This window comes from Ctenopharyngodon idella, chromosome 16 (assembly GCF_019924925.1).
Source record: "Ctenopharyngodon idella isolate HZGC_01 chromosome 16, HZGC01, whole genome shotgun sequence".
Taxonomy (NCBI): Eukaryota; Metazoa; Chordata; class Actinopteri; order Cypriniformes; family Xenocyprididae; genus Ctenopharyngodon; species Ctenopharyngodon idella.
In genome coordinates this window covers 22,711,343-22,737,450 of record NC_067235.1, presented here as the reverse complement: position 1 = coordinate 22,737,450, position 26,108 = coordinate 22,711,343, and the positions used below count along the sequence as shown (strand labels likewise).

The window sequence follows — 26,108 nt, the reverse complement described above, 5'->3', positions numbered from 1 at the left end:
TGACGCTTCAAAAAGCACGCAAAATGGACGCGGCGATAATCCATACGACCTCAGTTTATGAATAAGTATCTTCTGAAGCGAAATGATAGGTGTGTGAGAGAAAAATACCAATATTTTAAACTTTTAAAACTATAAACCATCACTTCCAACCGTCAAACTCTATTCAGCACATTGTGAAACTCGCGAGAAGTGCGTCATGTAAGTGACGAGTAGAATTTCTGGGTGAGTAACTCTTGAACACTTGCTAGAATTTAATGCAAGACATATGTGGTAGATAATGGCCTAAACATTTACCCTTTATCAACGAATATATTCAATAAGGCTTATTAAAATTCTATCCATGTTTAACTTTTATGGTACTAAAAACGAAAGTCAGAAAATGGCTATAGAATGGTTTTATTTGTTTAACTGAAAAAAGGCACAGCTTATAACAAGGCTCTCGGGTATTACAACAATTATGAAATTCTTCACAAAACAGTAAATGATATTTATAAAGAAAAAAAATTCAACAAAACATTCCCTGCATTGCCTTGCAGTCTGTTTGAACTTTTTTTTTTTTTAACAAAACCTTCATGAAATTAGCCATCTAACTAACTAAAAAAACAATTCAAAATAAAGAAATTAAAGATTTTTTTTAATCTTTTTGTTTGATGATACAAATGTATACTAACAAAAGAATCTTAGAATTGGATATCAATAAGTGTTTCTTTGCATAAGCATATGCCATTACAAACAACTGAAATCCATTATCAGTTTAAAAAAAAAGATATGTCATATTACAATAACGCCAATGCATGTTTAAGCAATAGAAAACCACAATTTTGAAGTTTATATATATAGAAAAAATAGATATACTATCCCAAAAACTTTCGTTTAGAAACCCAAAGCTTTGCTAAGCAATAAAATAAAAGTTAAATGCCAGCATTATCCAGTCCTCTTTCTGGAGAGCTGTGAGTGGGCTTGGATATGTTATTTATTTCCTATAATGAAAGCTATTCCAGCTTTTTGAAACCAATTTTTGTTTCAGCTCTTTGATTTTCAGATTGCCCTAAACGGACTGGACATCTGTGCAGTGAAGGAAACAACTGCTCAGATTACTGGAGCCTTACAGCTGCCCAGGTGAGGAACTGGATCATCTACTGCAAGAGAGGAGTGACAAGAGCAAATCAACACTCAGTTCCATAGAGAAATACAATTGTTTTAGTGTACATGTAAATTTGATGTTTCAATAAAACTCAAACATTTCAAATACCACTGTAAAAAAAAGGACATTAAAGCTGGGAATGACGGTGGTCATTTTGCATAATATTCTGCCTCTAAGGCTGAAAACAAAAATACATCTCTTTAAATGCTGTTTGTTTAGTACTTTGTACTTTAAACACAACATTATTCTCTGGTAACATTATACACCAGATATGTCTTTCTCTGCAAGTAAACTTCAAAAGTTTTCCTTCTAAAACAATCAATCAGCTTTTGTTTAAAATGTTGACAACGTCTTGGCAAATGCGAACTGCTAAGTAGATTTTCTTTGGATTAGTTTTACAGTTGCTTCAAGTCTTTCAGAAATATCCTATAATACTTATTATACAAGACACAACATACTGCAGTCTAGTCAGAACCTGTAAACGCACTGCCAAAAGACACAAAGTACCTATTCAATTGTGCAAGCAATTGTATCAAGGTACAAAGCAGTTTTAGATCCAGAGCATCTGTATTTTATACCCTGGAGTCTCACTGTAACAAAACTGCATAGAATTTCTGACTGTCCTTTCCCTTTTGTAGCTGCACATAATTTTGACCATCTGACTGCGAGAGGTAGCATGAAAATACCACAAAATATACCGACAAATAACTTCTGGGACAAAGTAAAAATGATCCCTCATTTTCTGTCTTAGATTAAATGACACCTCACTGTATGTTTACTTGTCCTTGAATGTGAGCTAAAGAACCAGCCTGTAGTACAGATATAGTCCAGTACACTACATGAGAGTTTTGCCACATGATTGAGAGGGTTTATTGACTGTGCGTGTTGCGTTCTGACAGCATTCCCGTGGAGAGCTCATGGTGTGAGTGTGAAGTGCTCTGTTCGCCTCTCTCCCTGAGTACAGTACGATTATTCTGAATCTGAAGCTGCTGCTAGGCCACCATGCAAATATATTAGATTAACACACTGTACATAATAATAATAATCGCAAACTACAGCCTACAAGCTGCCAGCATATGAAGCCTTATGCCATACAAATGCCAAAAATCTATCCCGCAGATTATGAAATACAAAACAAAAAAGACTGAAGTACAAAATATATAATGTAATAATAAGACATGTGATCCAAAAAGAAACCAGTTGTGGGATGAATTCCTACTGGTTTTTGTTAAAGGACAGATGGTCAGTGCTGTCTACAGCTTGTCTACATAATGGAGCAGTTGTCAAGTTTGGGTCCAGCCTGAGAGAGAGAGAGAGAGAAGGAAATTAATATAAATTTAATAAGACTGCTGTAGACAATTACTTATGCTTATGTTTTACATCAATATTAAAGAATTACAGCAGTATATTAATAATGAAATTCATCACAAAACATTAAATGATAATTTGATGATTGTAAGACTACAAGCATTAACAAAAAATCTGAATAAAATCAAAGTAACAAAGAAATAAAACAGATTAAAAATAGGATTTTTTGCAACTTTGATTTTTCAGATTTTTGTGTTAATCTTTTTAGTCTAAAAGTTAGATAAAAAAATAAAAAAATAAATCATTTTCAGATTTTTGTTAATGCTTTTAGTCTTAGTTACCTACAAAATTATAGATTAAAATTGTTTTAGCAATCTAACTTAAAATAACTGATTTGTTCAATGATTAAAAATTTTCTTATGTTTTTGTCTGGGAAAAAAAAAAAGTAATTTTTAGATTTTTAAAAAAAATCTAACTTAAAATAGGATTAAGAGAACTAAAAACATTTGTTACATTGATTTATTTAATTAATTTATTTTATTAATGATTTTAGTCTTAGATTAAAAATTATTCAAATTGTTAAAAAATATTTTTTTTAGATTAATTTTTTTTAATCTAACTTTAAGACAAAAAGCATGAAAAACATTAAAAATCAAAAAAATTACTCTATTTTCAACTTTTCAGTCAACTGTTTTTGTTTTGTTTTTTACACCAAAAAATATATAAAATCTTTCATATAAAATAAAGACAGACAGAAAGAGACAGAGAAAGAAAAAAAATTTACTGTTGCAACAATTAAAAAAAAAAAAAAAACACACAAACCTGTCTGGGTTTGTCATTGCTCACAATGAAGTGTGAGGGTGACACAAAAGCTTCGGGCAGCCCCCCTCCACTGCAGAACGAACGAGAGGCACTCGACACTCCAGAGCTGGCAGTCACGCAGCCGCTGTTTCTATCTGACGGCTGCCCGCATGAGCCACAGACCACCGTACGGCTGCGGAGATTGTATTCACTATCCCCGCATGTGCTATGGGCGGCCTGCAGGGGGAGATATTGAGTGGAGAACAACAGAGGCAAATGAGACAGAGAAGGTACTGGATCTTATTATAGATAAAGTCTGGCTGTTCTCAGTTCATTTTAGTGCTATGATTCACTGCAGGAAGGCTTCACCCAAACAACCCATTAACAAAACATACACTTTAAACATTCAATTTCAGTCGGGCTAAGGCAAAAATCTTGTTAAAGCTTTAATCTGACTTTGTGAAGTCAGACTAATAGACTTCAGTTATGTGACTGCAGCTCAAATTCGTCCAATATGTATACATGTCATTTGAGATACAAATGGTTTCGGCGTTGTGCACTTACACTGTCCTAAGAACTCATGTTTTCATTTTAACCTTGCAAAACTAAAATTATGCAAACAAAGATAATGATATTACTACATTAACTGAGATATGCTAGTAACTATGTACCATCTCATCATCTTCCTCATCCTGGAATAGAGTGCGTGTGACCTTCCTCATGGCCATTTCCTGGAAAAACGAGAAAAGAAGAGGGAAGTGAATTAGTCACTTAGCGACCTTGAATCAAATAAAGCATCATTCAAAAAGCTGGTTGGTTTGTTTAACATTATCCCACCTCCCCACTGGCACTGATGAGGGTGGTCTGGAACAGATCTCCACTGCCCCATGAGTTTTGAGTCTTCCACACCAGGTCAGATGGAGGGTTGTGGGTTCCTCCAGCTCCTGCAGCCCAAATCTGACAGCAGAGAGACACTGAAGTGAGTCAGGAATTTAAATGCAAGCTAAAGGTGACCATTAAGTTATAAATCGATACGTACTGTGACAGTCTGTCCCGCCTTCAGGTTAAATTTTGGTGGGAACTTGTAGATGATGGGAGTGCCGGAACCAATCTGCCTCTTTACCTGCCAGTGACCCAGAGTTTGATCCTGGGTGGAGGAAGAAGATCATTTAATAAAAAGTAAATAATACTTAATTCCTCTTTATTGGTCGCCAAAGTTCCTTCTCACCTGGTCGGACTTGTTACAGAGCCGTACATATTTGCCCTCCATGTCAACTTCATCCACAGTCACGCGGCCACTAGCAGAGGCCTGCTGGGAGACGCGTGTGCGAGTGACGGTTCCACCGACTACGCTGGATGCATCGCTGTCATTATCATTCAAACGCCGTTTTTTAGCGCTGCCGGAAGAGGTACGAGTGGTGCTGCTTTGGACCACACGTGCATGAGAGCCAGAGCCAGAACCAGAGGAGCGGGTGGTCACAGTCACCCCACGGACAGGAGGGGGACTCGGGGAGAGACGCAGCCTAAACAGAGAGAGCGGGATGGGTTGTGAGTTATTGCATGAGGCTGATACACCACAAGTCCTATTATAATTATCTTCATTTGAGGGCTATACTCAGCAAATATTGATGTATGCAATTACTTTGATTAATTAATCAGAATATCTTTAATGCTTTTAGTCTTAAGTTTAAAAATATTAAAAAAGTCTTCATTAATATCATTTTTATCTATAAGATCAATGTATTAAAATAGATAAAATGTACTAAAATAGATTAAAAAAATTGTGTTATTAATATTTTATCTAATTTTATTAAATATTAAAAACATTAGCAAAACATTTGGAAAAAAAATCAATCCAGCAAAAATCTATTTAATTAATTATAAAATAAATATGACATATTATTTAATTACATTACTTACAATATTTACTCTGCAAATAGTCATATACAATCAATTAGATTAATTAATCAGAATATAATTTTATTAATATTAATAATTTCTTAAAGTTAGATTTAAAAAAAGATTAAAATGGTTTTATTAAATTTATCTAAATAAAATCAAACCTGCAAAAAAAGTGATCTATTTGAATAAATTATAAAATATGAAGAAAAAAAAAAAATCAGAATATAATGAATTGTAAAATGTTATTAAAATTTAAAGTGATTGACAGCTCTATTATTTACTAGTAGCACCTTTAAAAAAAAAAGCTTTCTGCATGTGTGTAGTTAGCAATATCCCATCTCTCACCTCTCCTCCTCGCCCTCCAGAAGTTTCCGGTAGGCGCTGATCTCCATGTCGAGTGCGAGTTTAATGTCCAGCAGCTCCTGGTACTCATCCAACTGTTGCTGCATGCGATGTCTCATTTCGGCCATCTCTTTCTCCTTCTCCTCCAGACGACGGCGCATGATGTCCCTCTCTCTGGATAGAGACTCCTCCAGCTCACGGATCTTCGCCTCACGAGCAGCCAACTAATGAACAGAGCACAACCTTGCAATTTAAATAATGTAAATGAATGAAATTTAAAATGTACATATCCTGTACAAGTAGATTTGCATTTCCTGAAGAAAACACCAATGCTTGAAATGCAGCAACAAAAATTGTGTGAATATTTTAGGTTATTTAGGTTATTATTTGAACTGTTTAGTAGTCTTTTTGCAGTGGGACTACATGCTAGGTGGATGAACGTCTAGTTAATGTATGTGTAAGCAACATTATTTCAGAGCGTGGAGTTACTCTCCATTAAAAGTGATTTGCGGGTAGTTCTATTGTAAAATATTCTATTTTAAGAGTGTTACTGTCCATATATACAGGTATGAAGAATTGCCAGCGCTGTAATAAATACTTAGTCACCATGAAATCAAAATGGACAATTCTCATTTTTAATGGAATATTGCAGTATTTATTATAAATGATTTATCCGTGCTGATCGTTATCACGTGTGCTGATCGTAATCTTTAATTAAAATAGCTTCCCCTCACTCTTGCAACGACATCACTTCTCTGTTTACTGGCGTGAGGGCAGGATAACCTGTCCCTAACATGAGATCATAGCGATAGCAAACCATGACAATCCAACGATCCAATCAGTTTCTGATGGACAAAATAAAGTCCTGCCTTACTTTTTTTCTTTTTTGAAAAGTCATTTCACTCGGATATACGTTACAATAGGAAAGAAAAGACTATTGCAACTTCGATTTCATGTCGACTTTAAAATTTAGGTGTGTGCATGTGTGTACCTGTTTCTGCAGTTGAGAGAGCTGAGATGTCACACCCTCTATCCTCATACGTGTCTGCTGCAGTTCCTCATGGGCGGCTCCCACCAAATGACTGTTCCTTTCAGCCGACTGACGAGCATTCTCCAGCTATACATATAACACAGGATGACATTTAACTCACAGACGTGCTGTATGTCTTTATACATAAAAATATTTCAACAAATATGACTGGCAATGGATCAGTCAGCAAATATGTATGCAGGATGGGCCAGTTCAATGGTTTAACAAGGTGCCCCTGGGTACATACAGAGAAGTAGATCCTCATAGTCATTTGTAAATCCACCACAATTGGCGGTTCTCACTTTGATTTTTCTATTACCTTGGAGTTATAGGTTTTCTCAATTTCCTCCTTGTAGATGCGAAGCTGCTCTTCGTGTTGTCTACGAAGTTCAGTCAAAGCCTCAGACAGTTTACTCTCAAAATCTTGCTGCCGGCCGCTATCGATTTCCACCACACGTGACTCATACCTCCGCTTAGACTCACGGAGCTCCTGTAGAAAGACCTCAGGTTAGAGTACAGAAAGTCCTGAATGTCTTTGATTGTTTCAGAACCAGTAAATATGTTAGCAGTAAGCACTGAATTCTGAGATGACTTGAGTAAAAATGTGCATTAGACAGCATAATTATTTTCATAGGAGAACTTAGCATAAGTAGATTTATTCATGAGACCTCGGAGTAGATGTTTTTCTGGAATTCCAGCTCCTCTTTCAGAGTCTGGATTCGGTTCTCAGCATCCACACGTCTTAGCATTTCATCCTGTAGCTGCTTCTTAGCATCGCTCAGACTGCCCTCCAACTGCAAGACACATATTCACTTTACAAACTTCTATATCAACTCAAAGTAAAAAGCAATGTATTATGTAAAATACTAATTGAAAAACTGTTGGCATGTTTGTCTTGTTGTCCTATAAAAATATCTAAACATCTAACCAACATCTAATGCAGCAGGTCTTTTGACTCCTTTGAAAATATTCGAAGACCCTCCTAATCTAAGCTGATATGTACTTCTATTATAATAAAAACATAAAAATTAAATAGAATTAAAAATATGTCCATTTAATGATGCATATTTTTTTATTTTCTTAAAGAATTTTAATTATGTTAATACCCACTGATCTAAACAAGATCCATTTACTTTATACACAAAACAAAAATTGTTTTGAGAAAATATATTAATTTAATTGTGATGAAGTATTTTTCTTTTTTTAAGGAAAATCTACCATGATTTATTGAGGTTTATGCTTAAAACATATACACTTAAATACAATACATTTAATCAAGATATATTCTCAGAGAACAATACTTAATATCTTACACAATTTCGTTTCTTAAGTAACTTGTCTTGTTCTAAAAAAAAATATATATTTTAATTTATTTATATTTATTTATTTATTTTAAACAATTGTTTTATTTATTTATGCCCATATATGTGAACACAATTATGTTTTATTTACTAGAAAAAAAAATAAAAATAAAGATTAATTTAAGTAATATGCCTGGTTTTAATGTGATTTTGCCTTCTAAATATTAATAATATATTGCTGAAATTAGAACTTGAAATCAAATTCCCTTAAGCAAGCAAGTAGATCTTTAAAAACATCTTTCAGTGCACATTTTACATCAATAACCCTGTAGCAACCTGGGATAAAAGTACACTGCTCAAGCACCAAAACACCACCCAAACCCTTAGGATATGCAGCTTTTACGTAGTCATCACCTTGGCCAGCTGGGCTTTCAGGTCTCTGACTTCAACCTCCAGTGATCTCTTCTCCCCCAGTGCTGTGGAGAGAGATGCGTCCTTGGAGTTCAGCAGAGCTTCCAGATCCTTCAGCCTGGCCATAGCCGATTCCAGATCCGCCTCTTTCTTACCATTCCTACAGTCATAAAAATACAAAGACAACATTAAAGCATTTTTTCATGTGGACACACAGAAGAACATAATTACCTCAAATAGATTCTGTACAGTTAGATTATTATATGCATTCATGCATGTTGTGGGTTGAGTAGAAAGTCTCTTATTTCAGAAAATTGGAAACAACTACACTAGCGTGGCACCATGGCCCCAGTAAAGCGCCTCAGGAGAGGATTGGATCTTGTCGGCTGTCAGAATAGATCTAAGACTGTAAAATATGAATGTGATTTATATCTATAAACTGAATATGTATGCCAAGTAGCAAGGCTGAATAATCAGCTCAGGGCAAATGAACATCAGACTGCCTAAAACTTTTGCCTGGGATTTTGTACCAAAAGCAAGGACACTTTAAAATCTGTAAACAATAACCTTAAAAACCCTCTCTCTGAATCAGAGCAGGAGCTGGGACTCCAACAGTGAATTTAAACCATATGTGCACGACTGCAGGGTGGCTCATTTCAAAATTTCAGAAAGGAACCACACAAACCTTAATAAAAAGCAGAATGGTAAACACTTCAATAAATAAAAGATGACTGGTAATTTTATTATAGTATGAACTGAATTAAGTGAGGTTTAGGTTTGCAGATTTAAAAACAAAAGGATAAGGCCAGAAAATGTTCTCTCTCAAAACAAGTGTTTAGGTTTAGAGTTCTTCTCTGCGCATTCCCAGATCAGATTTCACAAGGCCTATAAAATAGCTGCTCCAAATTTAGTCATGTGATTGATGACCAAACAAGGCTTGAAACAATTAAACTCTACCACACTTCAGTCCCTAAAGCACCTTTCCCAGACACACAACTCTTTCCAAACTCCGCTTTGTACACTCAGACTACAACTAGACTAAAACTCAAACCACTAAAGCTACTAACTTATAGAATTTGTATTCTGTTCTCTTCGACTCTATGGAGCATTCCATCGGGCCTCCTTCCTGAGAGAAGTTATTCAAACAACTTCCCATTCACAACAACAGAGGTTTTGTCAGGTCACATTCTCCACTTTACAGCCACACATTTTCAATAAACGGTTAATGAGGCTGGGAACATGAAAAAAAAAAACTTTGAATGTATGAGAGTTAACTGACAAGACTAGACTGAGATAAAAGCCTCTCGAGGCCTAATCTGAATCTCTACTTAATAATTATTCAATAATGAACATGATCACTGCAGGCTACTATCAATTATGTAAAGAAAATGTGCACATGAGTATGTGAAAGCAACGTACTTGTAAAATAATAGTTCAATGAATGATATTGTTTAAAAACCAATTACTGAAATTCTAATTACACCACTGATATTTTATGCAAAAACATGGAAGAGAAGATTTATGTAAAAGAGGTTTTGAAGAGAGGCTTTTGAGGTCACATTCATCATTATTTTTGAGGAAGTGTCTCTGAAAAAAAAAAAAAATTCTCAAAAATCTGTGTATTTTAGCTGTTCACTCTACAGAAATAAAAACAACCTTTGTTCCTCAACGGGATATGGTGTTTATGTGGAAAAATTAGCCTTAAACTACTCATTAAAACTTTTAATCGACACAGAGAGAGGAGAGAATGTACTTCTGGAGTGACGGTAAATGCCTGTATGCAGTGGGTGGGTTACAGTAAAGGTGTGTAAGCAGTGGGTGGACAAATCTGTGCCAAGCCAAGGGTATAAACAGACATCCAGAAACATAATCTCTTCTGTTTAGGATATTTGGCAATAAAAAACCAGCCTGTTCTTGTCAGCACTCTAAATGTGCTGTTGTGTTCTATGCTTATTCTGGTTACACAATATCAAGCAGGCCACATTTGGAGGAGAAAATAAAAGATTAAGAGCCTCCTGTGGTGTAATGTTTTAAATAATGTTTGTTATTTGTTCTATTATCTTCTATATTTAATGTAATTTTTTTTCCTGCCACTGTATTTGTTTTCTGTTTTAGTTCCTAACACCTCCAGGATCTGCCCACAGGAAGCCAAACCAACCAGAGGCTTTTAAAAGTAGACAATAGAAGAACACGTGTTAATGTCACCTCATGCGGGGTCAAGTTGTCCTTGTCGACTGGACCAACCTGGCCAAAGTTTACACTGCAAATGGTCAAATTTGAATTAATTCAGTTTTGAGCGATGGCAGCTAAAGAAAAACAACTGCAAAATAAAGTGTATTATAGCTAATATGTTGAGAAAAATACTATAAAACTACGGTATTTGGAAAACTGGAGTCCTTATTAAACAAGAAAACAAGAAAACCATCAATTCCAGTAAGTTTTCATTAAATGTGTGTATTTTGTGTGCTGGGTTGTATGTGTGTGTGAGACAAAAGGGAAAAGGGTTTGGCTTGGCATCTTGGAAACAGTGGAAACATTTCAGGCACAATAAGAGCCAGTTGAGGGAGAAAGAGGAGGAGAGGAATGTACCAGCCCCTGTATGAATCACAGCTATCCTTGTCCTCTTTTGTGACAAAAAAGAAACCCACAAAAAGCCCACTAAATGTTTGCTATAGTGTTGCCATGGCAAAATGGCGTGGAAATATGGCACATGTGGCCATCTCTGAGAAAATGTTGACCACGAACAGGGTTTCCCCAACACAAAAAACCCTCACTGGATTCAAAACCCTCCATTTTTGAAAGATTAAACTCAAAAGCAGATCCACATTTTCCACAGAATATGAATTAATAAAACTGATAGCAATTCATTATAGTATACTTTTGAGTTCAAAACCACGAAACTTAGCTGTGGACTTGCATGCACACAAACACCCTCAGGGCAGTGAAAAAAGTAAAATCAGCTGACAAAAAGTCTTCGAGTCTACGAGTGCATTTTCTAAATTTTGGTCATTGCAGTGTCTCTTTAACCCTATATTTACTTCAAAAACTACAGCTCGACGCATCTCACAAAAAGCACCATATAATAGACAGCAGTCACCTGCAACAGCTGGAGGTTTTGAATGGAAAAATGACCGTAGGCGTTGTTCAAAGCACTTGTAAAACCATAAAAAGCACAGTACAACCGCAGTCTGACACAACACTTCATCAATATGATAAAGGGCTGGAGCTTGTCAAATCAAACTCCCTTTTTTTTTTAGCTCAAGCAAAAACATTTACTACAATCTCTATTTGTTAAATTCATTATATTTGCACAGAATACCTGCAATGTTTAGGTATGGAAATCCATAGCATCTTCAGTCAAGTGTTTTATTACAATTTTATGGTTTTATAACTGGACAAAGTTTAAGCCTGTATGTCTGTGCAAGTATAACATCAAGGAATTTTAACGTCTCATGTTAAAAGTAATTTGCTTCCTAACAAAAAAAGCTGCATATTCTAACTTGACAACAACAACTATTTCAGCATACTGAAAAGCAGATAAGCTGAATGAACTACAAGGTTTTGTTTCCTGCAAGTCTATTTGTTCAAGGGCATCAATGGGTTGAAATTACTGGGTTGAAATACAGAATAAAAACAAATTATTGTAATTCAACTTCTTATCACCAAAGCCCAAGCTCTGCCTCTTCATCCTCTATTAAGCTCCACAATACACCGATTCACTGCTTTTGACGTAAATGTGACTTCAACTTTCCATTTTAAGTGTGAAGTGCACATGTGAGTCAATCCTAAAACGTTTCAAACAGGGGTTCCCCATTTTCCCACTGTACTATGAATAAACATTTCCTTTTTAATTGTTGAGACGATTCTGACTCACTCTCGTCGGCTGCAGGTCTGCCATGAAGTCTCCATGGAGACAGAATGAAACAGAAGGAAAAACGTATGGTCAGGAGGAAAAAGATGGTGACAGGGTTGTAAAATATGCTCTTAAATCTAAACATAGGCTAAAAATAGACCATTCCAGAACCAGAATTGGTCCACTATAATGGTTTGAAATTTGAGAATAACGTCAAAATCTCTTAAAGACATGAATCTTTACACACAGTCTGAGAAAGACTCAACTAAGTATGACATACTATAGGCATTAATCTTTACTACATTTGTTTGTTTTTTCTTTTTTCGAACTGAGGGATGAGTCTAAGTCTAAGTTTTCCTCTAACATGTTATATTAAATAACAGGTAATAAAATATATACAAGTAACAGATCTGTTAAAGGACTTTCTGTTCCAGATGGTTAGATATGATTTGAATTTTAAATTCAAATCATATCTAAAACATCTAAGGGTGAGCAGGTTGATCCAGATACCCAGAGGCTTGTTAGACTAGGCTATATGTGCAAATCTAATAATATCTTATCTTTAGTAATTTAAATGCATGCTCATTTCACTAACATTACAATAAAAAGTTAGATAAATAAGCATGTCCACATTTTCAGCACTTGTTTGTACAACTCACAACACCCCTCACTGCAAACAATCATTTTCCAAACAGTATTTTATCTAGATTCTCTGTAAAAATATTGAAATGTTTTTAAAACTTAAAATTTATTTGACAGGCAAAATCATGTATCATGTTTTAAAGATATCTACATCTCCAATGATATATAAATATCATTTATATTTAATCCTTTCATTCAAATTTTACTTTTTATATAAATAAACAATGAAACAAAAACAGACAAAAAGATTAAAAATAACCTTGCAGTGAAGGCATTTTTGTTCGAAGTCAACAGACATGGTAACGGTATATAGTCTCAGGAAAATGATTATGAAAAGTTATGATTCTTCTAAATCCTAATGGTGGTTGTGAAGGGTGTGGTCCTACAATCAGACGAGATCCTGTAACTGGGACTGAAGCTGAGGACCCAACACAAAGAGAACATTATACCCGCTCTCTGATTCATTAGCACATGACAGATCCCTCAGAGTGAAATAGCATTACATGAATTATCTGTTCCTAGTCTGGCACAAATTATCACAATCTTTAATGTCAATTCAAATAGAAACAGCCTTGTGTAGGGATTCTTGAGGAATTCTGCGAAGGGACAATCATGGAGGCCTGAATTACAGCACAACTAGGCCTCCTTTCTCATTTTTGCATGGACAAATGTGTGTGTGTGCACTCTTAGGGCTCGTTCACACAGAATGCGTATTTGCTTTGAAAAGCGCGAGACGAATGGGGAAAAAACGCAAGGTTTTTAAAAGTTGAACTGATTTTAACTTGAGCGCCACGTTTTTAGAACGCAATGTCATGCGCGAGATGCTACAAAAGACGCAAGATGCGAGCACAATGGTTTTGCACGTCCGTCTAGCGCGTTTACATAGAAAAAGAATGTAAAAGTAGCGCAATGTAATGGAAAAACGCGTTCTGTGTGAACAGCCCCTTATATTGGAGTTGGGGTCACACATAAATGCCTACTTCTAATCTACCCATGCAATATGCAAAAATATGCGTTTTGTTTCATACTCTGCAACAGGGATAGGCTTAGGCCCTGCCAGCGTGGCAGCTCTGCGTTTAGGAGCCGATGATGACTCACTCTCTCCCTTACGCCCGTGGCTCATACACGCCACCAGAACAGCACCAATTACAGTAACCCTCTCTCCTCCCTCTCTTTATACAAGCCCATTCTAACATAATCTGCATCGGAGGGTCTCCAGCCTTACAATCTAAACAGTTTTCCACTGATTTTTCCATGGAATAAACATAACGAGATTCCACTGTCATCTCCGGTTCTCCATATATATAACGTTTGCCTGTTTGCAGCTGCATTTGGTTAAGAATGGGATGGAGATGGTGTGTATTTGTATTTGTGTGTGTGTGTGTGTGTGTGTGTGTGTGTGTGTTGTACTACTCTGCCAGTGTTCCCCATTATGATGATTTGGCAAAAGACAAACACCAGTTCAGGCTATGAGTCACATGGCACTGCCACGTGACAATCCCTTCTCTTTCACAACCACATCGATTTTTTTAATGCAGAAATGCAGTTTTATGCAGAAAATACTACTGGGCAATTTACTGTAAAAAGAGCCAGGTCATATTTGACAAGTAGTATTTGACTGCTAAAAACATAATATAAAAAAATAAAATAGCTTTTATTATGCTGATATGATTGGAGTCATTATGTGAGTGAGATTTTTTAATTAAAAGTACAATTCATTTCTTTAAGTGTAATTTTTTTTAAAAGGAAATTAATTACTGAGTGTATCTTTTACATCTCTTATCCACATGCATACAGTTAAAAAGAATCACAAATGTGTATATGGCTTTGTTTACAAATGAACGCTAAAGTAAATTTGTTTTTTTAAATAATGGTTTGGTGTTTTAACAGAACTACACTGCGTTGCTTTACATGGAAGCATCTTTGCACACAAGCTCACTCTGAATTCTCACAAGTCACTTGCAAATGAAAAACATGTTTGATCTTTAGTTTAGAGTCTGTAGATGGTGATTACATAACTGACCGAATGAGTCAGTCAGTCCAAAGCCTTTCCAGATCCAACCACAACCAAATGAGGCACCACTGCATGTGCTTTTGGGATGAAGTGTAGCGTGTGTGCACGTATTTTACATTTGACATTTTAAGAACAAAAGGATTGCAATTTGGAGATGAAAATGCCATCAAAAGTGTGTGCGTGTCCACCCAAATATGTACTGTATGCATGTCTAGACGAGAATGGAAAATAAATTTTATATGCCCATTATTTTAAAATGATTTATAATTTATGACTTCAAACACACATACAGTACACACACACTTCAGAGTAGCATGGAGCAGCTCTTTAGATGGTTAAAAACCTTTTTTCATGATTATCATCACAACTAAATTAGTTCGAGTAGATTTAGAAGCTTCAACATCTCTTCAAAAATCTGGATGTTTTCTTATTCCGATCACCCCTTTGAAAGGATTTAAATATGCAGTAACAAGCCCGGACAGTGCCTGAGAAAACAATGGCTGAAATAATGAAAAAAACATCTTGAATCACTCATCAATTATGTTATTTATTACTGTCATGACATCAAACAAGATAAAGGATATTTTCCAGAATGAGCATATGTAATGTTCTAGATTAAAGAAAGAAAAAAAAAATCTAGGAGAGAGATCCGGATCCAGACTTAGAATAATTTCTCATAAATTAATGTAATTATAAACAAACACACAGCGGGAGAAAAACGAGCTGTGCTAATTGTCATGACAATGGAAAGCCACATGTCGCGGCTTCACTGGAAGCAAGTTACAAAACTATATCGCTTCCAGCATAATCAACAAAGCTGTGTATAATGCAAGCATACTTGCTTCAGATTCAAAATTGACACATTTGGCAAACACTTTTATCCAAAGCAACTTATTGTGTATTCGCCAAGTATATGTGTTCCCTGGGAATCAAACCCACAACCATGTTCAACCAGCTTTTTAAATGTATTTTTAGTCCTTGCAAAGAAACTTTTAATACCAAAGGATGTCTGTTGAAAATTCTGCATTATTTAATGCATTAGAAATAGCTTCTTAGGAGAAAGCACATTTTTCTTTTTAGTGAGACTACTTTGACTATTAAATTATCTTAATTTGTACAACAAAATATTGCTGCAAAATTTACAATAAATATGCACATTGCTTATTTCATTTAATAACCTTACAAGTCATTTATTCACTACTGAAAAAGTGTAAGTTGACCATTACTAGAAAGGAACTACTTTAATGGAATATCCCTAATCTAAATCATTTGTGGCCCCCCGCTAAGCAGCATTATACTCATTCACAAATAGTTAATGTTTGAAGGCTTTACATGCCAGAGAAACGAAAATATATGTCCAATAGATGTGTTTAAAAAAAAAAAAAAAAAAAACATGAAACAGATGTGATGTTAAAATATCCTCACTGCATTCCCCTATTAACTGTAACAAGAGACAGTAAGGACAGTCGATCTTCAGTGAGGTCAGGATAGCAGGGAAAACAGAACTTTCCTACAGCGGTGATCACATCACAAAAAAGAAAGGACCAGAGGAAAAGAGAGAAAAAGAGCCTGCTCCTCTCAGAATGAAAGAGATATTCACTGAGAAAGGAGAGAAGGCTCTCTATTCAGACGCATTTGGTGTGCTGAACATACAAGCTATTTGATCTGTCCTGGGCCGTCTGAACACACAGGTGCCTGCTGAAGTTGATATACTGTAGAGATCTTAGAAAGTTAAAATGAAGGAAGGCGAAAAATTGCCTAATATAAGAAAATCCCATTTTATTCCTTTTTAGGCAGGACAGCCCTGAAGTAAACAATGAAACACTGTAATGTCTGTAAGATCAAGCTTTATCCTCATCGTCAACTGTCACCTGAAGAGTAACTCTCAAAAGTACACTCATTAGGCATAATTTTCATGGTTCACGCTATAAAACTCATAATGACACAACAAAAGGGGGATCGTCTATTTTAAACATGATGTGTGACTTGTGCAGGAAGCTTCTTAGAAGCATTTGATAACTGTTCATTGCCATGTGTTTACTCTGATAATGGAAAAGCCAGAGGGAATGATGGGAAAATATTTCACATTAGCAACTGAAAATACTTTGCATAAACTTGACAGACCAACAAGATGCAACAACACTAGTAAAGTAACCTTAAAGAAGGTTGTAATTACCATATTCATTTACCATGGTAATTGCATGATACTACATATGTACTGTATATGTGGTGCTTATTAGTTAGTGCATTAAATAATTTAAATGATCATGAGTTACAGTATAATTATGATTTCAAAGGCAGAACGTTCATAGACAGGTAAAACCCCACAGTACAAACGATGTTTGAGAGCTGTTGTTGGCAGGGTGGAGTGCCTTTGTTGGATATTCGTAACCAGACTAATAATATATACACCAGGTAAGCCAGTCAATGGAAAACCTACAGAGGACATTGAGGGAGGGGCAGGAAATGTCTCACTGAAGATTTTTTTTTTCACGTTTGAAAGCTGCCAAATGTCTTTTCGTTTGCCCTTAAGCAACAGCTTAAAAGAATGCAGAACACAAAACCTGTGAGCACTGAACTGATAAAACCGCTCATGAATTCTTCAGTGCTTAACAATAATATGAATATGATTTAATAAAAAGGAGCATTTACAGAATGCGTACGAGGGCCTGGGGTCAAAGATAGATGTAAAGGTGTTTCTTTAACTACGACACTTTAATATCCCAGTGGTTGATTTTTTTAAAAACATATTACATTTTTTTTATTATTATTTTCAAATATGAATATTTTAAAAATTCATATAAAAATTTGTTAAAACTATATTTTTTTAAATCTAGGATACATAACACACTAGAAATGAGCTATTCTGCTATTTCCCCCCCCCCCAAAAAATATTTAAAATGTCATGTACATAACAAAATACTGTTAACACATTATTTGAAATGAATGACATTTGTTGGTTTAGGGAAAAAAAAAACAACAAATGACAACATTCTCCTGTCATGCATGTACGTACAATGTTGGGCCTTGTTAACACTAATTAAATAAACTAATGAGAATGTGAAAAGTGAGTTTTAAGAGGCAACATGGCCAGAAACACCTATACATAAATGGAAAGGGTGCCCCTTTACAAAGCCTTACACTATGGAAGTAAAAGTGATAAGGAGAGAAAATACTTACAATCTTAGTCATCTCAGAGAAAGAGCACAGTTAGTTAATTTTTTACAGTGACAAAACTGATAAAGACACTCAAGATCAATACTCTAATCTTTTTAAGGATGCACTTCCTTTTCCCGAGAATGTGGAATAATGGAGTGACTAAGACTAAGATAATAAATATGTCCCGATTACTGCCCACACACGAGCCTGAAAAAATAAAAATAAAAAAATAAAAAATTGCTGTATGAATGGGGGCTCAGGACACACAAATGCATGCAGAGTCAGATAACATGTAACTACAAAGCAGGTTAGAGTTAGTATTTTGAATCATTTATACAAATACTGACTCATCTCAGAGTTCTTATTCTGGACCGTAACCAAGTACAGTTTCATTGTATTGCCTAAACGAACACTGAGGGGATTTACAGCATCTTAAATGGAAGGTAAGTGATGACATGCTTCTTTTTTAGTATGAATTGAAAGATGCATTTCATCTGCTCAGTTTCCAGCTGTAGTCTTTCCACATTTCAGTCATTGACTCCTACACTGCAGCTGTCAACAGAGTTCAGACAGCGAAACACACATAGAATACGGTCTTCTGTCTGATAATGCCCACAGAAGCCAAATGGTGCAACCGCAACAGCAGCCACAAGCACATGTACTCTCACAGCATGTGCGCACAAATAGCTTCTATCAGTCAAAGCTGTGATCTGTACCTGCTGCATGACCCGGCATGACTCCCCATTCAAAAACTTGTCTGACCCTTAAGTTTTGTAACATTAAATGATGTCAAAGTACAGGAGTAATCATATAACAAGCCCCTTTAAACAACTCCGGGAAGAGAATCCACTGCTAAACAACAAGAACATTTTTAAATATTGTCAATTTAAAACTTGTAGTTAATTTAAAATGTAACTTTGCAAAGCTTAGCTCATTGACTTATTTATAGAAATATTCATTTAATATATTTAATTTAATTTAATATATTTCATTTAATTTAATATATTTAACATATTTCATTTCATTTAATATATTTCATAAGATGTTCTTTGTGGAACTTCTCCTGTGGCAATAGAGCTATATAATCCCATTCATTTTCCAGCTGGAATCTTTATGGAGAGTTCTAAGTCGCTTCAGTAAGAAAAAATCTGCTAAGCACATAAGTGTAATGCAAATGTATCAAACTCACTGGAATAAAATAGGACTACTGTTCCAACATGGCTTTCTTTTTGAGGTGAGGGGTTAAAGTGAGAGTAAACAGTGCTTCCCTCACAGTTACTTAAAGCTCATGAGTCACCACTCAGTCCAGTCAGAACCTCTCACACACCCTGGCAAGGCTGCATGGTTGCTGTGGAAACCAAACACTTCCAAACAGCTCAGCACCCAATGAGTGTACACGTCCATCTGCACTCACAGAGTGATGGACGCTTACAGGAAGTCATGAGGGCTACTGGAACCCTGGGACTCTCTGAAATAAGATCATCACCTTTTGTCGACTTCCCCACAAACCTTATGAAATGAATGAATATGACTCACAAAGCCTTTCTCTAAACTCTTAACTTATTACGCACCATTCAGTGAAAGCACATCATTGGCTTTGATGTCTATTTGTCTTTAAACCACGCCCTTAATGGGTCTGAACACGCCTCTTGCCTAAGCCCGGGCACTGACTAAGTCTACTACCATAGAGACAGCAAGATAAACAATAGATTATCATAAAACAATCACTGAGACTGGATGACAAATACATTACTTCTAAATAAACTATAAGGATGTACATATACTCTATCAGTGGTCTTGAACAGTTTGAAATGGTTTCTCTGTGGAGTTTGGATATCTTTAAAGTACAGTGATAATGGACAATTCAAGTGCAAAGGACAAGTGAGGATGTATGATAAGTTACTAGATTTTATGATGGGTAGTTACTTTTTTTTTTTTTTTTATACAGATTATCTTTTCTCTGACATAATGTGATTAGTTATTGCCAAACTATGTTTGAAAATGAATAAAACTTACAACATCTTACATTTAATATTGAAGATTTACACATTGCATGCTGAAAACTATAACTGCAATTAGAGATGAATAATATATTGGTAGGCTACCATATTGGTTATTAGCCAATATTCAAGATTTTTTTAATTTACTGGTATCGACTACTACTGTAAGTTTAATTGTTCATGCTTCATGTTTTTACAGGGCAGTCACGGCCTAGTGGTTAGAGTCAGACTGGTAACCCGAAGGTTGCAAGTTCAATTCTCAATATCAGCAGGAAATAATTGAGGTGCCCTTGAGCAAGGTACCTAACCCCAAATGGCTGCCCACAGCTCCGGGTGTGTGTGTGTGAGTGTGCTCACTACTCTGCTCCTAATGTGTGTGCACTAACTTGAATGGGTTAAATGCAGAGGAAAAAAACAATAATAATCACAATTTAATAATTTTCATACTCTACATTATGTTATGATACCTAAATTCACTTGTAGCATTTAAAATGATTGATTTTATGAGTTTTTGTTGTCTTATTTTTTATTTATTTAAACAAAATTTTTAATATAATATAAGCCATTTATCGGTTATCAGGCATGGCATTAAAATAATTATTGTCTTATCATGCAACCCTAATTCCAACCATTATTCTGTAGACATGTGATGTCCTACTGAAGGGAGGATTCCAAAAACGTATACTGTATATATCTGCTAGCTTATTGCAAAGATGTTATCTATCTTCTTTAATCACTGAAAAACTTTAAAGTATTTCCACAGAAGACACAGGAACGATGAAAATGTGAATTCACTAATCAACCAGAAACCGTCACACTAAACCTGTTGTAAAGGGCGTGGTGGCCAATCCAACAGCCAAACTCAACACACCCACATTCACACCTCACATACCTGAGCAAGAGACGGTGTGTGTGGATGTGTACATACACCATCGTTCAAAATTTAGTAAAAAAATTTTTTGAAGGAAATTAATACTTCTGTTAAGCCAGGATACATTAAGTGTGACAGTAAAGACATTTATAATGTTACAAAAGATTTCTATTCCAAAAAATTCTGTTCTTTTTATCTTTCTATTCAATAAATAATCCTGAAAAAATGCATCACAGTTCCCACAAAAATATTAAGCAGCACAACTGTTTTTAACATAACACTTTAATACTAATAAATGTTTCTTGAGCACCACATCAGCATACAAGTATCATGTGACACTGAAGACTGCCTACTCAAAATTCAGCTTTGCCATAACAGACATTACATTTTAAAATATATTAAAACAGTAAACAGCTATTTTAAATTGCAATAATATTTCACAGTATTTCTGTTTTTGAAGTATTTTTGATCAAATAAACAGCTTTGGTGAGCATAAAAGACTTATTGAAGTTACACAAAAATTGTGTACACTACAGCATAATACTGTTGATTTGTTTTCTCTTCGGTTACATTATTATAATTTAATTCAATTTAAATTTAATTTAATTTTAAAATGCATTAAACACAGCCTTAGTGACAGGAGCAATAAGCAGATGTTCAGTGGAGAAATTTGTCGTCATGGTTCAGCTAAATTTAGCTGAGGACTAGGCTGAGAGCCCAGGGGTCGGCACCGTTCTGCTCTTTAAGTTTAAACTTATCTCCTGGATGTGTGAAAGAAATTTCGAGAGGAAAACACGGCAAGCCCTCATATTAGCCAGCGTCTGCAGCTCTTTGGTGTCACAGTCTTATGAACTGTAAGCCGCACTGTTCAGAAACTAAACCTGGTGGAATTACTGTAGATTCCTGGGTGGAATGAGTCATGGTAATTGCTAACTCCAAACTCAGATTTACTCACTGGAATAACACTGGTTTCCAGGATTAAATGACTTGCTCACTCAAAAATGAAGGGGGCTTTTAAACTTCAAAAAGTGCAAATGAAGTCACATAGATTTTGGATGGATGAACCATAATCTGCACACATACCTGGCCTTCAGCTCCTTGTAGTCCTCGCGCACCTTGCTGAGCTCCAGTTGCAGTCGGGCTCGTTCTTTGGCCACTGAGTCCAGAGTCTTCCTGGCGTCCGCCAGCTCAGCCTCGTACGCCGCTTTCATGCCGCTCAGCTCCCGACTGATCTCCGTCTCCGACTCGGTGATGCGCATACGCAGACCTGCGTTCTCCATCTCCAGAGAGCGCACCTTATCGATGTAGACCGCCAGACGGTCGTTCAGGTTGCACAGATCATCTTTCTCCTGCAGCCGAGTGATGCGGGTGGGGGACAGGACGGTGGTCGCCCCTCCGCGGCTGCTTCGTTTCTGACCTGGAGTCTCCATAGCTGACTGAAACTACTTCTGCTAGCTTGAAACTGTACAGAAAGTAGAATAGAATACAATAGAATAGAATAGAAAGAGGAGAGACATATTTCAGAGGTGATACGTTCGGACATCTCTTACAGTCACAGTATGACAGTTTGAAACTGATACTGCAATTTATTTATAGAAATAAAAAAAATAAAAAATTTAAATTATAAACTCCATCCCTCTCATGTTCCCTCCTTCCCTATCCACAATCCTTCTCCCTCACTTTGTGTCTTACATTTTCCGCCACGCCCAACCTCTGATCAGATCCAAGTGTGTTTAGCACAAACTTCCCAGAAATAAACATTTAGTTCAAATCTCAACCACATCCCCTTCTGAATAGACTAATCTGGTTTAGATCTAAACCCCATACGGGTTTAGTTTGCATTCACTGCCAACTTATTTTGGACAAACTATCCAGACACACTCTTTGACACACTTTAAAGACAACTTGCACAGTTACAAATGTCAAAGTCCCATTCATTTTAGCTCTGATCAAATGTTTGTTTTGGACCGTGGAAGTAATTCCAAACATTACAATGTGCTTAGACAGCATATGTGACACTCCCCCCTCAAGACAACTACAGCAGTAGCATGTCTTTTACTGTACAATGCTAATAAAAAAAAAGCTATGAAAATATACAAATAAAATATATATATGGGTCCATTCACAATCTGCAGAACTGCTAGTCAAAATGTCTGAATCACTGACCTGGTAAAGCTGAGAGAGAGTTTGGGTTAGTGAAGGCTCCTCTGGCTCCTGTGTCCCGTTGAAACTCTGCAGAGAGAGTGTCTGTTCTGACTCGTGCTTCTGGCAGAAACTCACGCCTCTTTAGGGAGGAGAGAGGTGGAGGAGAAGGAGGAGAAGAACAAGTGAGGGAAAGGAGGGCGGAGCTAATGTTAGAAAAGTCTGACTCAGTCGGTCAGAACAGAGGGAATAGAGCTAGCTTTTACTGTAGGCTATTTCACATTGTCACACAATCATCTCAGCTTATCTTTTTTATTATATATATATATTATATATATAATCTGTAACTTGTGAGATAAGCAGTTTGAACAAGTCAATTAAATCCCTTACTTGATAATGCCTAATCCACAGCAAAATTAAAAAAAACAAAAACCCAACAGAATAGAATAAAAGAATGTTTGATCTAAACCCAGAAAAAAATAAAAATAGAAATTAAATTTAAGGTGCAGCAAGTGATCTGGGAAATGCTAACATTAGCCTGCTCCCACCCTCCCTGCAAATCGCCGTCCAAAGCCACGCCTCCCCCAAAACACTGAAGGCACACACACACACAAACACACACACAGCTGCTCTCGGCAAAGCGTCTCAAGAGAGGGCGTTAAACTACCTCATGTCTCAAAGCACATAACATTACAACAATAATGAACGTAAACAACTTGGAGAGCTTGTACCTGACTGCTGCAGATTCGTTTCGGTGTTGATACTGTTGACATGGAAACGCATTCCGAGTATGAGGACGTGAACAGCTTTGGTTAGAACCATCACTGGTTGCCATCTCTTAATTACGGTAGTTATGGTGTGAACGCAGCATAAACTCGTTGTTTTGATTCAGTAGGAACTGTAAAAGGTGGCTCCTGTTTGTTTGCGGTGCTCCGTCAAAGGTCTTGTATAAACTCTGCATAGCGTGAAACGCGCTGATGACGTATGACGTCTGCGTTAACAGGGTGCGCGAGGGTATGTAAAAACATACGCTGACAGGCAGGTAGGGCATCGTATTATTTCAGTCGGACTGAATATAAAGATTTGATGAACATTTAAGGGTCCTACTCCTTCCACATACCATATACATTTATAAATAAAAAAAAAGGCTACATTTAGACCATTTAATAGTAACTGCTATCAAGATATGAGGAGGCTTTCAACCAGTATAACAAAAAAGTTTCTGTAGAGAATCACCCATTGCACCTTTAAATTAAAAATAAATTAAATATTTTAAAAATAAGTTTATAAAAATCAAATCAATATTTCCACAGTTAAAGCTAGTCCGAAGAGAGCTCTCCGAAGAGCTACTTATCCAAGAGCCAAAGAAAAACATTCCTCATTCTTCCTAGAAATCCAGAATACCTCCACTTGTTGTTGCATGAAGCTTTAAAGGGGAAAGTCACAGAAAACAGCCTGTCTGGTATTTATTGCCTGGTATTTATTTCGGAGGGGTGGACATTATCCAATCAAGTGTCTTAGTAAAAGGAGTGAGAGTGGATGAGATGAATTCCTTTTTTGGGAAGGAAGGCTGTGCTTCGATTTACTTAACTGCTAACTAGTCACCTCCCATCAACTCTCTGGTGCATATTAGAGTTCAGGATCAAACCTGCACATCAGTGTTATTTTTGTACACTAAAATTAAATAAATCTGAAATATAAATATTAGATAAAAAAAAAACATCCTAAAAAACTTAATCAAAAATGAGAAATGTTGTCTTGGCAACTAGCTGATTTTTTAAAGTTAAACTTAAAAAAAAAAAAAAAAAAAAAAAAAAAAAACTTAAAAGTTTCAATGTTAAAGTCTTAAAATGGCTAAAAGTAAAACTGAAAGAAGTATAAATTATAGCTAATATAGAAATATATATAAAAAAAAAATTAAAAAAAATGACAAAAACATATAACAAAATTACTACAAAGTACAATTAGAATGAAAATGGAAATATATAAATAAAAGATAATATTTAAGAAAAATGTTAAATAAAAGCCATATTTATTTGAATCACTATGTGCACAAAAATGCTTCTGGAAACAGGGCCGTAAGAAGTTGGAAAAAAAAGCCATAAAAAAAAAAAAAAAAAAAAACCTGACACTCTTGGCACGAAAGCATCGGCAGGTCAGTGGAAAAGTCCCTGTAATTCTGCAGGATGCCCCTGTCTGTTCTGTACTTTCTTTTCTCCTAGACTCTCTTTCTTTGCCATTTTCGTTACATCATTGCACACAACCACTGCATTCCAATTGCAATGAGATTCCCCAGGGTACATGTCTCTCCACCCTGAGTGCCATCTCAAAAATCTATGGGAACTGATGAGAGATCAGTCATGAGTAGGCCCAAATGAAATCTTTAGTTTGTTTCATTTTCTGCACTGATTTTGAGGGGAAAACCTGCAGATTTTGTGGAATTCTGTTGAGTTTTGCCAGAGCAGATTAGATGGGGGTCTAAACTTCTGTAAGAATATGACTCAGGAGGCCAAAGGGTGGAGAATTGGGACACATTCAGCAAATTCCAAGACATGACAGGTTCCAACCAAAATGTTTTCACAACATGGAATTCAGGCACACTTGGGTCAAACTACACTGCAATTATATAGCATTCATATAATTGTCAGATTACATAAAAAAGTCACAAGGCTATTGTGATTAGTAGTACCTGTAACCATTAATTCATAATATTATATAACACACAAAACGTTTTTAACTGTAGCCCAAACGACTAATTCAGGACTAAAGATGAGAATTCCCTGGAATCAAGTAGGATATATTTAAGCAAAATTATAGGTTATTAAAACTGTTGAGTCATGCATTGAGAATGAACATACAAATCATTCTATTCATAAACACCCCACAAATGCCGTTGCTATGGATTAGTGTAACCAAAAAGATGAAATGACTGAGCAAAGACTCAGACAGGGAAATAGTGACTCACAGTTGCCGAATCCCAAGATCAGGAAACGTTTGCAGGCGTTCAAGGATCCGCCATACCCTCCTACTAGCATAGCAATACAGATGGAGTGTGCAATGCCCTCTAGTGGCCATTCAATTGGAACGCAGAGTTCATACTCGGACAGAAATTTACAATGGGCACCAAGTACAAAAAGACAGAAGTTAAAGGGATAGTTAAATTCTGTCATCATTTGCTCACCCTCAAG

General features: G+C 36.0%; 1 protein-coding gene across 3 annotated transcripts; it reads right to left on the bottom strand.

Annotated features, from left to right (window-relative positions):
• Nucleotides 1–380: 380 nt before the first annotated feature.
• Nucleotides 381–25,904, bottom strand: lmna (lamin A). 3 transcript variants are annotated; one of them, XM_051866658.1, is made up of 15 exons: nucleotides 25,886–25,904; nucleotides 22,945–23,062; nucleotides 21,862–22,240; nucleotides 8,243–8,399; nucleotides 7,196–7,321; nucleotides 6,847–7,017; nucleotides 6,489–6,614; nucleotides 5,501–5,721; nucleotides 4,482–4,776; nucleotides 4,293–4,400; nucleotides 4,091–4,210; nucleotides 3,925–3,984; nucleotides 3,275–3,490; nucleotides 2,364–2,444; nucleotides 381–1,139 (listed from the first exon to the last, which is right to left on the bottom strand). In XM_051866658.1, the coding sequence occupies exons 3-14, from the start codon at nucleotides 22,206–22,208 to the stop codon at nucleotides 2,409–2,411; spliced, it is 1,983 nt and encodes a 660-aa protein (XP_051722618.1). In that variant the 5' UTR covers nucleotides 22,209–22,240; nucleotides 22,945–23,062; nucleotides 25,886–25,904; the 3' UTR covers nucleotides 381–1,139; nucleotides 2,364–2,408. The 3 variants fall into 3 exon arrangements, with proteins under 3 accessions (XP_051722618.1, XP_051722616.1, XP_051722617.1); XM_051866656.1 differs by having other exon boundaries at nucleotides 381–2,444; XM_051866657.1 differs by lacking the exon at nucleotides 25,886–25,904 and adding an exon at nucleotides 23,652–23,950 and having other exon boundaries at nucleotides 381–2,444.
• Nucleotides 25,905–26,108: the final 204 nt, after the last annotated feature.

Coding starts and splice junctions, on each gene's coding strand:
- lmna (XM_051866656.1), bottom strand. CDS start 22,208: ATGGAGACTCCAGGTCAGAAACGAAGCAGCCGCGGAGGGGCGACCACC. Junction 8,400..21,861: donor TACAAGGAGCTGAAGGCCAG/GTATGTGTGCAG, acceptor TTATGACTGTAG/GAATGGTAAGAAAGAGGCGG. Junction 4,401..4,481: donor TCTGTAACAAGTCCGACCAG/GTGAGAAGGAAC, acceptor TCCTCCACCCAG/GATCAAACTCTGGGTCACTG.